Here is a 14,888-nt window from a genome sequence, read left to right as displayed (position 1 = left end):
TTGAATTGAAATATACTGCATAAGCAAATACAATTTCAAATACTTAGGACAACAGATTTTATATAGAATGTTTCAATAATTTCTCCATCTACTTTGAAACAGTATTTGAATACATAGGATTAAATAAAAATATTAAAATTTTCATATATTTCTATTGTAGACGTCGACTGAGTGGTATTACTTACTGTGGGAATGCAAATCTTGCTTAAGGGGTTTCCATCCAGAAGATATGATCCATTAAATGTCACATATTCATCATAATACTGAGGAGCTTGAGGAATAACACTACACAACAATTTGCGTTTTTCTTCAATTTTTTTCCTTATGTGCAAGTATTCAAAATATGGATTTGCTCTTTCTGAACTGTATGGCTGAATCTCATCTAGTTTCAGAGAATCTACAATGGCTGCCAGAGATTGCTGAGTTTTCTCTTTTGCTTGTAGTAAAGAAGGATTCACTTGCACAGGCTGAGGTACACGTGACACTTTCCTTTTACGAGGGTGGTGAATTTGAGGATCATCTTCTTCAGTTAATCTTATTCTTGCCCTAGGAGGTGAAGATTCACTGTCTTTCTCTGGTAACAGTGTACAGCTAGCAAGAATCTGCTTGCTTTGGCTTGTCATTGCATTTGCTTTGTTTCTAGTCATCCTTTGAGGGATTTGGTTTTCAGTTTTATCATCGTCAACATTTTCTTCTAATTCTATTTTAACTAATTGACCATATTTGTGCATTTCTGGTTGAGCTGATTGTTGTGAATGATTTTCCAGACTTGATAAAGTGCTTTGTTGTGATTCTTCATCTTCAAGAGAAAGCAAACACTTTTCACTCTCAGGACAATGTTTTGGATTATCTTGTTCATTTAGGTTTCCTTTTGGCATCCCTGCATTCATTTCACATAAATCAGAATCACACTTATTCAAATGAGTTAAAACCAAATTATCTAGTTTTTCTTTTTCATGTAAAATAATCTGAATATCAGAATTGCTATTTTCAATCTCATGGCCATTGGAAGACTTATACATTAGTTTGCTAAATGTATAATGTGTATTAAGCTGAGAAGAGGCATCACTTCCATTAAAGTCCTTTTCTGATGATAACAGAGGCAAAGTATTAGCCTTCTCAAACTTCTCAAAATTACTTGGTGATGGGTCTTGAACAGTGCTTTCGGAGTACCCAGGGACAAAGACATCTGTCTTTTGAACATCTGTTAGGACCAAAGTATTTTCCATGTCTTTCGTGGACTCATTATCAGTATCTAAAACAGAACTGATAATTTGAACTGCATTTTTTTGTTGTAAAATACCTGGCTCTTGATGGGCAACATATGACAAAGACATATGTTTAGGAATAGATTCAGCATCTGAAAGTGATTGGCTATTGAACGAACAAGGTTGCTGTGAAGGCAGAAAGGACACTGGATCCTGAGTAAAAGAGTTTCCTGGCAGTTCAGTCTGGTGTAGGGATAAAAAATCACTACTTTGTTCTTTCAATATTGTGTTTTCAGAACTACAAAAACTCGGCACAGAAGAATCTTGATCAAGCGTACTAGAATTGGGGCAGATAAAGTCATTGTTACTGAATGGCTCCAATCTATCAACAGACATCTCCCACGATTTACTTTGGATTACACCAATCTGGTTAGATGATTCTAAATGCGCCGGACTGTCCATTAAAGTACCCACTGGAGCAGTACTCTTGATAACATTTATATCAGCTGAAATATATTTGTTATTTACAGATCTAGTAGGAGATGCTACAAAACTGGAATGTATGTTAGACACATTTGAAAGTTCTTTTTCAGGCACATCTGAGGGTACCTCAGGTTTGGGAGAAGGACAAACCTCTCTTGGCACAACTAAGCCCCCTTGATTGCTTTCTTCCGATATTGTTTGGAACTGTTTTGTATGTTCACAAATGACAGATGGCATACTATATCTTCGAACTTCTACAGGTCTCCCTTCATTTATAGTTAGTTTAACATCTTCTACAGAAGATGATCGGAGATGGGATGCTGGAAGTCTGCTAGTATATGGTGGTTTAATTCGCTCTGGCAGGTCAGTCAGGTTATCCAACTCCCTTTCATGCAGGGCAGGAGACTTGGCAACTGGCAAAAAAGGTGACTGGGAAAAGGACATTTGGGAATCTGAACCGTCTAACATAAAGTCAGAATCATATTCGACTGGAGGCCTTGGAGTTGTGACTGTGGTATGGCAAGAATCTTCTGAGCTAGCAACCGAAATCAGGGATACAGATCTGGAGCTGAGACCTAGCTTTTCACTTTCTGATCTAGGAGACCTGTTTACGTTATTATCTGAAACAAAGGATGACTTTCCTAAATTCGTATTTTTGGTGTCAACAGACTGTGATCTGTTACTTACAGCATCTTTAGATTGTTTTTCCTTGGTATAAGAATCAGTCAGCTCTGAACTCTTTGATCTAGTAAGTTCTTTATTTTTGGACTCAGCTGTTGCATGCTTTGTTTTTTCTTTATCCTTTCCTTTAAGTTCTAAACAATTACGATTTCTCAACCGTTCCTTTTCTTTTTGCTTAATTTTTTCCTTATGTTTTTTGTGCCACTGCTCTATTTCTAGGTCTTTAAGGCTTAGCATTCGTTCAAAACTTGTCTGCATTAAATCATCATTCACTAACCTCTTTTCTTTGGGTCTAGTATCTTTTGTTGCAGGTGATGACTTAGGTTTAGGCTTATCAGTTTCAGATTTTAGTTTGAGTAAACTATTTAGTTGAACTTTTTCCTTGTGTTTGTCTCGTTCTTTGTATCTGTCTATATCTTTATCTTTTTTATCTTTTTCTTTTCCATCTGGTGTTTTCAAAGGTTCATCTTTTGTTTTTTCTTTAAGGGATAGAGTTTTTTCATGTTGAGCTTTACTATTATCTGCTATACTTGACTTTTTCTCTTCCTGGAAGTGTTTGGAGTTAGTTACATTTACACTTTCTTTATCTCTAGATTTTTCTTTTTTATCTAACTCCCGGTCTTTATTTTTATTTTTTTCTGATTTAATGTAGTCACTATTATCTGACTGTTTATTTTTCTTTTCCATCAAGTGCTTTTCTTTGCTTTCTGCTAGATGCCTTTCTTTTTCAAGTTTTTCTTTGTCATGTTTTCTGTCCATCTTTTCTCTATTTTTCTCTCTGTCATCAGTTTTTTTAACAGTAGTAGTTTTTATCTTCTCACCTTCTTTATGGCACTTCTCTGTGTGATGTGAATATAGCTTATCTTTATCTTTTATTCTATCACATTCACTAAGATCTAATTTTTCTTTCTCTGACTTATGCTCATGTTTTATCCTTTTCTCTTTTTCAGAATTTTTTCTTTCAATTTTCTCAATGTCCTTTTCTTTAATTTGAAACCGTTTCTCAGGTTTTTCCTTATTTTCTCTTAAATGCTTTTCAATTTCTATTTCCTTTTCTATTGAATGTAACCCTATAGATTCCTCACTGGCACTTAAAGAACTGAATTCTGTTTCTTTATCTATGGGTACATTTTCTCTTTCTTCTTTTAAATCTTTTATTTTTTCCTCCCTACAGGATTTCTCACCCTCCTTTTTTATTTTTTCTCGTTCTTCTTTTAAGTTTCTCTCTTTTGAGACATGCTTTTCTTTGGTTGATTTATCATCTTTCATGTTTTTTTCCAACTTTGACTTTTTTTCTAACGTTAGGGACTCATGCTCCATATTTAAAAATAGATCTTCAGTTTCATCACTTTTAAAAAAATTCTCTTTCCAAAATTCCCTATCAAATTCCACACTCCGCTGCAGCTCTTTAGCACCATCCCTATTTTTGTATTTTTCCTTTTCACCTTCAATTTCTTTTTTATGCTTCTCTTTTTCCCTCTCTTTATGTTTCAATTTATGCTTTTTTAACGTTTTACCTTCTTTATCCATTTTTTTCAGTGTGCACTCTGAATTTTCAAATGTTGGGCTATGATCTTCATCTTTTACTTTGGCATTTGATTTTTCACCAAATTCTAAATGAAAATCTTTCTGGTGTTTGTTTTTTTCCTTATGCTTACAAGATTTTACACTTGAACTTTCTGGCAAGAATTCAGATTCTGTATTATCATACCGAACAAGATCAGGCTGTAATGATATTTCAGAACTTCCTGGTGATAAACATGTTTTAGTATGTTCTTGTTTTAGTGGTGTTGATTGCTTTTCACTTAATCCACAAGAATGTTTGGGAGATTTACCAGTGGGAATGTGAAATAAATGTAATGAAGTGTCATCTTTTGGACTAAAAGATTTCCTAAAGTTCCCCTCCTCTCTGGTCTTTTCTGAACAATCTAATGCAGTGTTAACTGTCAAGTTTGTTACTCTGGTGTTTTCTTTTCCCTCTTTTTCTTGCTTTAGCTCTTGGTTCTCTTTATTTTTGTTTTGGTTCTTTAATTTTCTTTTAACTTTGCCTTTTTGTTTGTGTTCAGTTGAGACTCCATATTCCTTTTTGGCTTGTATATCAGAATTTGATGTTTCAGGGACAGAACATGGAGCAGAACCCTTTTTATTTTGAAGAATCTCTTCATCAGAACTTTCAGAACTTGAATACAAAACCCTAGATGGCTTTTGTTTTTTACTTTTAAATGACTTAGGATAGAAAGCTTTTTCCTGTTTTGCAAATAAATTATTCTTTTCTACTTCGGATTCATTCTCTTTTCGTAGCTCTTTCCTAAGAATATGCCTGTCATCAATCATTTTATTTATTTCTTCTTCATCATCATCTTTGAACTCATACTCATCAAGGGCAGATGGAAGAGGTGCTTTACTGGGGATTATCTGTTTACTTTCACAAATGAGAGAGTCTTTCTCTGTCTCAGAGTCAATAGTTTCATCAACACTTGAAGGATTTACAGACTGAGCCTCTTCAGAATCTAGAATTAGAAAAGAAAATTTGTTTTTGGCTAAAAGACAATTGTGAGAAATAAGACTGAGAGAAAAACCAGCATACACAGTTAATATTTCCAACAAGTCAGGAAAAAAATTCAGATTTATATAAAGCAGTAGAAATAATCTAAGAACTCAGCTATAGTGTTGTGGAAAAGCTATAATCTGTTACAGGATGAGATCCTCTGACCCCTTAAAAGCACACAAAGTACTGATTCACAATATATATTATCAAAAAATATATGAAAGTATGATGTAAAACCTAAGTTCAAAACCCAGGGGACTAAGAGGAAACACTGGCTACTAAAATGTCATGCAAAATTTGTAGAATGTACTTTTTTTCTGGAAAGAGATTAACTTTAAAATTCTTCAACACACAAAAAAAGATTAAGAACTACTAACTTTAAAGGGTTTAATTAGCTAACATCACAAAATGTCTTGTGTTCCAGAAAAAAATCATAAGGTATCAAACGATTTGCATAAAGGACAATAAACCTAAATAAAAGCAAAATGGGTTTGATTATGCAAAAAAATGACTCTTGGTTAAAAACGTGTCAGAAAAATAAAAATATATCCTCCAAGTATATGAGAATTAAAACATAAACTGTACACACAACTTTAAAAAAAATTTGTACCCCTTAATTTTCTTATCTATGATTTATACTTGATGCCAATATATCCTTTAATATGATGGAGGAAAAAGTGGGCTCAACTCCTACATATTTTTAAGGACATTAAAATTTACGTTAAGTAAATGAAAATGTAATTGTATCCAAACTGTTGTATAAGTACCAAGTATTGCTAGATTTTATTTTATTTTTTTCCTTCCTAGGTTGGTATCTTTTCTTAGTTGAAATGTTTGTGGTACACATGCAGCCTCTAATTGGAAAGAAAATCTAGGTATCTAAAGGAAAAGAAAAATGAGAATTCTCACCAAGTAGGAAAAAAAATTAAGTGTCATCACAAAAACATTATACATATTGCTATACAATGAAATGTTAACATTTTAATATAGTAAGCCTTCTCTAATGTGATCTATCTCTTAATCTTAATCTATCTAATATCAAATATTCTCTTCAAATGAAAAATTCAAATTTAAGAAACATCTGGGATATCTACACTATATATGGTACCGGGTCCTGTATAGGTGTTCTGGAAAGATCACAATCTTGTCTTTTGGAGGTGTAATAACACTCTAAGATATTATTTTTTTTTAATTTATTTTTTTAAGATTTATTTATTTATTTATACAAGCACTGGGTACAGTCAGAAGCGCGGGAGGGTGAGAGAATTCACCAGAGCCAGAGCGGGGAGCAGGGCAGGCAGAAGGACCGAAGTACACTGCTGAGGGGAGCAGCGGGCGGCAGGAGAGGTCTGCGCGCCATGTGGGACCCTCACCCGGTGGCCGGGGATCGAACCAGCTGCAGGCAGCCTCGAAACCCAGCGCTCAACCGCTGCGCCACCGGGAAGGCCCTCTAAGATATTATTTTTAAATGCCAATGAATGACATAGCTTTTCTGAGATATGATATAAAAACATTTCTAGATTTACAACTGCTTATACATATGTTGAAAATGCTCTCCACTACTAGTTATCAATAATGTAATACATAGTATCAAACTACAGAATTTCATATTGCCAAAAAGAAAACCTATTCCAAACAATATTTATTTTGGCCCTTGACTGAATGAATCCAAGAATATATACTTGCATATAACAGATGTTATTTTCTCTTATTAACATCTCGTAATAATTTGTTCTTGAGGACTTCTCTCCATTTGCAGTTTTCAAGGACTTAATTTTTTTTTAAAGATTTATTTATGTATTTATACAAGCACTGGGTACAGTCAGAAGCGCGGGAGGGTGAGATAACTCACCAGAGCCAGAGCGGGGATCAGAGCAGGCAGACTGACGAAGTACACTGCTGAGGGGAGCAGCGGGTGGCAGGAGAGTCTGCGTGCCATGTGGGACCCTCGCCCAGCGGCCAGGGATTGAGCCGGCGCTGCAGAGGCTGTGAGCAGCTTCGCAGCCCAGCGCTCAACCAGTGAGCCACCAGGGAGGCCCTCAAGGATTTAATTCTTAATGGTTCATATACAACTATATTATTTATGATGTTTCTGACTGATACATTTTACTGGAGATTGGGAACAATTTTTTTCTCCTTTGTATATCCCACAAAGCCTCAAGTTCTACACTTGGCACTTCTCTTTAATGAATCTTTATTACTTTCTTACCAGAGATAGTGTTTGGAGGTAGGGGGCGACAAATTAAAAAAAATAAAAATCTGGTATGGTTTCTTAAAATACAACTTGGTATTAGCTAAGGGTACACTTAGTCTGTTTGGGAGAACTAGAAAAGGAAAGCAGTCTATTGCCTTCAGGATGTATGAAATTTCAGGTAGGATTTAAGGACATAAAAATAACTTACTTAAATAAGTAGCTCAAATTGCAGCATTTCACATAACATTTTTTTTTCACTAACAGGCTAAAGACACTTTCTTTTGAAGCTATATTTTATTACTATATTTTAAGTACTGTATAGTACATTGATTTAATAGGTAATCATTTAAATTGACTCTTCTACTGAACAGATACTTAGGTTGCTTCCAATTATTTGATAATAATTTTTTTTGGTATTTATTATTTAAAAGTAGCAATATATCAATTTCGTGTGTCTGTAAAGAAACGAGAAATAGATGAAAACAGTATTTCTAGCAAACTGGGGCCTGAGAAATTATAAGTGGCTTGTTTTCTTCTTCAAGTTTTTCTGTATTTTCCAAATTCTTAGCATAAGAAAGGTATATTATTTTTATCAACAGAAAAAATATTTAAAAATTTCACTAATAGGTATAAAATAGTCACTGATTTTTTTGATTCTGGTGAAGCTTACTTCCATGTACTGTATTACCTCCTGGATAAAGCCAATTTTATAATTTCTTCAGCATATTTCCTTCTGGCCTTTTTTCCTCTGTGCCTATCAATACATAAATTATACTATATATGTAACTTTACGTTTCACTTACTATTTCATAATGTTAATCATTTTGAATATACACATTAAAGGTTAAACACAAATTCTCTTAAGGGAGTTATACATCTATGTGTACCCTGTGAAACACACGATTTGTCATGTGTTCCTGATAACACGAATTTAATTAAGCAATGTGCTTTAATGAAGATCTGCCTTTCTTTTATGGTTCTTTATGGATATGCTCTTATGGTTCTAATGAAGATATGCCCTTCTCTTATGGTTCTTATGGTTCTTTATGGTTCTCTTATGGTTCTTTATATGCCCTTTTTTTACTGTTCTTTTTAGCTCACGTTTTTAAAAAGGATAAATAGGCAAGTTCTAAGTTAAGCTTGATGCTAACAAATGTTCATAATGAGTATGTAGAATTACCCCAGTGAAGTATTATGCCCTGCGCCCATCAGCCTAGCTCTGTTACTGTGCTGTTTCTCAGCACAGGCAGCAATGATCCTGCACTGCGCTCAAGTTGGCTAGTCTTTCATCTCAGGCAAAAGTACTATTCTCTAAGTTGCTATTTAGTTGTGGACCAGGCTAAGACACCTCTTCTTCCCTAAGCAGTCCTAAACCTTCAGATTAACTTTTTACTCATGAACATAGATCAAACTGGTCTTGGAATTCTAGTGTAGGTAGTAAATTAAAAATACTTGTTCTGCCTTTCTTAGATTATTACATAGAGAAAAATCACCTAGAAATCTACAGTCTTTAATTCTTAATGTCAAAATGGCCATGATGATCATTATACTGTTATTTTCCATTTTGTTCCAAATTTTAGCCTCCACTATTTAATCACTAAATTTCAACTTGTAGTTAAGCAATTTTATCAGGGCCTCCCTGGTGGCACAAGGGGTTAAGTCTGAGTACTATGAAGCTATCAACAGCCATTGTAATATTTATTACAAAGACAGTAATATTTACTAACTCAATTTTATTTCAGAAACTAGGAAAAAAAATGAAAAAAGGTTAAGCAATCATTAAAAACATTTTTCTAACGCTATGCATAGTATCCAAAAGGGAGCAGTAACCAGATAGAGGAGATGTGGCCAAGGTTAGAAGATGACAATATATAAAGTAAATCTCCTTTTCAAAACCTCTCCAAAATACCCAGCATTCATTTGACACAATTACATTTGACATGCTAACAGTAAATAGATGTTGAGCCTTTAAAATGCTTTGTATTAATGATTATAACTTTTTTAAAATCATTAACTATTCTACTAATGTCCATATATTCTGGGAGTGGGTGATGACACTACAAAACAAAATACATCGTGCCCCTTAACTTAAAAAATTTAGTCAATGGGCCTCCCCTGGTGGCACAGCGGTTGAGCGCTGGGCTGCGAAGCTGCCCGCAGCCTCTGCAGCACCGGTTCGATCCCCGGCCACCAGCGAGGGTCCCACATGGCACGACAGACCTTTCCTGCCAGGCACGCTGCTCCCCTCAGCAGTGTATTTCATCACTCTGCCTGTTCTGTTCCCTGCTCTGGTGAATTCTCTCACCCTCCTGTGCTTCTGACTGTAGCCAGTGTTTGTATGAATAAATAAATCTTTAAAAAAAAAATTTAGTCAAAATCAAGTGTCTACATTTCCTCTGAGATTCAATCACCTAACCTGACATTTCCTAGACTTCTTTCAACTATCTGTAACTCAAGATTGAAAACATTCAATTCATTATTTCCCTTCCTTGACAGTTTCATCTGTTGGATTAATGCCAGTTATTTCCACCTCTGTGGCGTTAACAACCAATCCAGTTACTAAAAACCTCATTTTAATTCTCAAATCCTCAACTTTGAAAATCAATTATGCAAAATTTCAATCTGAACCATCTTGTAAATCCATCTTCTATTTTCATTTCCATTGTCCCAGCTCAGATTCATATCATTTGTTGCCTAGATGTGTTATCATTTTAAACCATGATGTGGTCAACTTTATAGTCACGTAATGCTGTTTCTCTTCTGAGGGATTCTTACTCTAAGTAAAAACTCCAAAGATGGTTTAAGATTCTTCAAAATCTGAAGCATTCCCTCCAAGACTATCACCATTTACTGAATTCTGTTATCTGCAGCAATTTTTGATCTTCACAACAGCAATTATTATCTCCATTTAGAGAAAGGTATACAGAGCCATTAAGTAGCTTGTCCTATGTCTTCACACTATTAGGGGATGAAGACTCAGGGTTCTGTTTGAACAATATTTACACTGTCACTTTTTTCCTTTTATTCCTTTTTGCAATGCATGGTAGCCATACCAGTATACCTCCTCTATCCCAAACTTCCATGAGTATTCATATGGATTTTGATCAGTTGTTCTTTTTAATTTTCCATTTACTTAATTAGGAAATATTTTTAGGTTAGTGGTCAGGGAGAGCAGCTCAAGAATTTATATATTGGAAGGGCTTAGGGGTAGTAATCTATTGTTGGGAGGATGTTGGGACTCATCTTGAGGCTGTTTATACTGGTACTTAACTTAGGTTATATGTTTATCTGGAGTGGTTTGGAAGGAGATAAAACTTCCTAAGTACACCTAGGGAACATCACTAGTTTGAAATCATTAGAAAGTTGTGCATTTATATATATATATTATATATATATTTATTTATTCATGCATACAAGAACCAGGGTACAAGCCAGATGTGCAGGAGGGTGAGAGGATTCACCAGAGACAGAGTGGGGAACAGAACAGGCAGGCTGACTGAAATACACTGCTGAGGAGAGCAGTGGGAAAGAGAGGAGAGGTCTGCCACGCCATTTGGGTATCTCCGTGGCCCGCTGGGATCGAACCTGCACCGCAGAGGCTGCGGACAGCTTCACAGCACAGCGCTCAACCTGCTGCGTCACTGGGGAGGCCCAGAGAGTTGTGCTTTCCCCTTTTAAACCCCTTTTATTCTGACCAAAAGGATGTAGGAGACCAAAGATTGTTTCCCAGAAAAATCAAGGGTTTGTAAAACGACGGTTGTTTGCTCCAGTATCCCAATGCATTCCATTTATTCTAGATAAATACTTAACTACATACATATATCATTCAAACTTTAAAAAATTGTCATACTTTATTAATAGAACCTGCCTAAATCTATAGCACCTAGAAAATGAAAAACATATATTTGTGGCATGAAGCAGGTAGTGTGCTTACTGAGAAAAAAAGGCCTTCTTATGAAATTTGGAGTCTTCTGAGATACTAACCTTCACTGAGGTAGCTGTAATTTCTGTTTGTTTCTCCACATGATTCAACAGATGCTTGAAATATAAGCCTGTAATTTCTACTTAAGGACTTTTATAATACCTATAGTAATACATATAGTAGGTAATAAATGTAGAATAAGTCTACAAATAGGGAGTTTTAAAACTTATTGACATCAATAAATCAAGTAGGAGTGCCTATGGTGGGACAGAACTAAAGAAAGGAATATAAATGTGAAACTCAACTTTATTCACTGTACACATATGTTTAACAACCAGGTGGCAGCTCATGTTGCTACTGACTACTGTCTGGGTAAATTCTTTTTATCCACATACTATTACTTCCCAAATTATCCATATGGAGAATAGATCTGTCATATAATTTGCTTTAAGCAAGCCACCCCTAGCTTTCATAAAGCTTTTACACACACTATGTACTACAGGATTATCTTCCTATACTCAGCTCATACTTTTATATATCAGCTGAAGACTTTTAGCTTCCTTTGGAAGCTCATTTGAAATGATTGTTCAATTGTGAAGGAAAACTAGAAAACCTGTATGAAATGCTACACATAAACCCCAGTATATTTTGAGGAACGGTGATAAAAATAAGGCTTTTAAAATTATAGGGAAAATTAGTAAGTAAAATAGTTTAGTGATTTAAACAAAATATATGCCAACACTAAGTGCTAGAAATTAGTTTCACAAAACCTAATGTTCACCTTGGACTTGACAAAAATTAATTGGTCAGAAACATTAAAATAATCTCAGTCTCCATCCAGCCAAATCCCCTTGTAATCACCACAAGCAACATTTCTTTCTAACATTAAAATCAATTTTCTTTTAAATTCATTCTAGGTAAACTGAGAAAAATTTGAAAGAGATAAAAATATACTTGAGACAGTAATTTTCCTCCAATAGAACTAAGGAGATGCAATGAGCAAAATTCACAAAATTACCAGGTAAATTAATCAGGTTGTTTCAAAAAATTGCAAGGACAAATCAAGGAACTGAGAGAAGATATCTATAGATTAAAAGCTATTCAGACATATCACCCAACTGCAATATATGGACTATTATTTGGATTACACTGAATAGTTTTTAACACCATGATTCTATGAAGCAATGAACTTAGAATAATAACTGGATATTTAATAATCCACTTAAATTTAGTTTGGGTATGATCTGGTATTATACTTAGATTTTAAATTGTTCCTATTTTTTAGAGATATGTAAATGAAATATTTCCTAGTGAAATGATTTCAAAACAATGAGGTAGAGAAGCATATATTTGAAAACATTACTTACAATTAATTTTAATCTATTTCTAAATATTTAAATAATGGGTACATGACATGATGCACAGAAAAAAAAACAAAAACAAAAACAAAACAAAATCCCTAACCATATACCACACTTAGGGAATTTTAAAAATAATTTTCTGAATACAAAATCAGATAACATGTAAGTATATTTCCAGGAATAACTATGTGTGAAAGAGTACTCTTTTTAAAAGATTTTAATGAGTTAATGGTACGCTCTATCAAAAACCAAACAACAAGACAACACCAGCTACTTTGTTTTTTGAATACTTCCAAAAGAAGGTGCTACCCTCAAATACAGCGAAGAGTTTTGTCACAGCATACTTCCTAACAGTTATCATTAAATCCCTAAATCCTTATTAGGGTTATATATGAACACAGTCAAGACAAACAGTAAAACAATGTCATAATTTGTGATCTTTCCATAGTGTTCAATGTTTATTTCATGATTGAGTATATTGTGAAAAGAACTCTGCCAGAAAAATCCAAGCTCTAAAAATGTTATATTAAATGAAATTTACTGTTAATTTATATGGAAACTATCTTTTTTTTTTTTTGAAGATTTATTTATTTACGTAAGAAACGCGGTATAGGCCAGATGAGCGGGAGGGTGAGAGGATTCACTAGAGACAGAGCAGGGAGCGGAACAGGCAGACTGACAATACACTGCTGAGGGGAGCAGCGGGCAAACAGGAGAGGTCTGCCGCCATGTGGGACCCTCGCCGGCTGGCTGGGATCAAACCAGTGCTGCAGAGGCTGAGGACAGCTTCACAGCGCGGCGCTCAACCACCTGCGCCACCAGGGGAGGCCCTATATGGAAACTATCTTAAAAAAATAAGCAATAACATAATGCTGGTAAACATATCCATCTAAGATTAAAGTTGAATTTCGAATATGAATTTGTTATTATCCTTTGCTTGACTCTGAGGTATTCCCCTTCATTTAAAAGCATCAATCTTCAATTAATGTAGTTTCTTCAATTAAAATTTTTCCCCATCACTGATCTGGTCTTTCTGTAAAATGGATAATGTATATCCTTTTAAAAAATTGGAATATAAAAATAAAATTTATTATTTAAAAAAAATTTTTTTTTAATTACCTTTTTCCTTGTATTCCCAATGTCTTTGAAAATATAGTTTAATACCCTGTCTTTCTCTTAGATCTCAAATTAGATTTTCAGCAATATCCAGTCTATTCTTTAATTCTGTGTAACATTTACATTCAGTAATGATAGTTTAAATTCCAAGGAATTTTCTAGTCAACTTTGCATAGTCGCCTTTAAGGATGGTTGCCTTATAAGAATTCTAAGAACTTACCTTTCTGCTTCCTATATTATTTACACTGTCCAAGAACAATTGTTCTGTTTGTTCATCCTGGGCCTTCTCTGTCATCCAGTTTATTTTCTTCAAATCTCTGGATTTCTTTTCATATTGATAAAGGGAAAAACTCATTTCTTCAGCAGTTTTGTGGAGTCTTTAGAACAGACTTTTCCTGAGAAGCCTATCCATAGATATGTGGCTTTCTCAGCCTGTGCTGACACTGCTCTCTGAACAAAGTGACTCTGGTTTCAGAGTCTCTGGGGCTTTACTTGAGGAATATTTCAAAACTGTTGCAGGCCTCTTATGTCTATTTTGGGGTGGTCTCTTTGTTCTGCAATAGTTCACTGTCTACAACTTATATATTTAAGCATTAATTATATAAATGTAACTCATTTATGCTACCTAGAGAAAGAGGTAACAGAAAAATACAGCTGCATTTTATGAAACAAATCCTTATAGCTTATATAACCCCAAATTGATAAATAAATGTAGCTTAGAGACAGAAATAAAACATAGATAATTTTATGTATTTTCTTTTAAATCTCCATTTCTTAACCTCAAAACTCCTAAGTAAATCCTAGTTATTTTAATTCTAAAGGGAAAAAGTAGTTCCATAAATATTTGGAAATAAGTATGCCAAGAGAACTTATTTTCACTGTATTCCTATAGTATATAGCAGGTATAAGAGAATTAAAGTTAAAAGTTGGGGAGGGAAGGGAATATATCAACAATTGAAAATACTAAGTTGAAAGCAAAATCTACATGAGAAATAAAATCAATATGCCCTCAATGTATACATTGCTTTTCTACTAAAATGTCAGTAACAATAGAAACAGATTCTGTAAAGCATAAATTAGTCAAGACTATTTTTTCCCTCTGTAAACAGGACTGGTATCGTTACAAAAATTTTGACGTCACTAAAGAAAACTGACAAAATTACCCAGTCTCAGTTATTTATTGTGCATGCATGCGTGCGTGCGTGCGTGCGTGTGTGTGTGTGTGTGTGTATTATGTGGAGGTCCTTTAACTATTACTAGATGAAACATTTTTGTGCACATAAGATGATACAGATTAGGCTGAACTCATTTAAACATATGCATATGAAATTATTATTTTAAAGTTAAATATCTTTTATCAGGGTTCTGCCCAGAT

The 14,888-nt window shown here is 34.3% G+C and overlaps 1 protein-coding gene across 8 annotated transcripts in view; it reads right to left on the bottom strand.

Annotated features, from left to right (window-relative positions):
* Nucleotides 1-14,888, bottom strand: part of ANKRD12 (ankyrin repeat domain 12) — a 102,160-nt gene that overhangs the window by 16,369 nt on the left and 70,903 nt on the right. For all 8 annotated transcript variants that reach the window (XM_037508834.2, XM_054694207.1, XM_054694208.1 and 5 more), the window contains one exon: nt 186-4,882. In XM_037508834.2, the coding sequence (XP_037364731.1) occupies nt 186-4,882 (4,697 nt within the window). The remainder of the gene's footprint in view (nt 1-185; nt 4,883-14,888) is intronic.

This window comes from Talpa occidentalis, unplaced genomic scaffold, assembly GCF_014898055.3.
Source record: "Talpa occidentalis isolate TD23 unplaced genomic scaffold, MPIMG_talOcc4v2.1 talOcc4.13, whole genome shotgun sequence".
Classification (NCBI taxonomy): domain Eukaryota; kingdom Metazoa; phylum Chordata; class Mammalia; order Eulipotyphla; family Talpidae; genus Talpa; species Talpa occidentalis.
The sequence above is the reverse complement of the archived record's forward strand: the minus strand, read 5'-3'. Positions and strand labels throughout refer to the sequence as shown.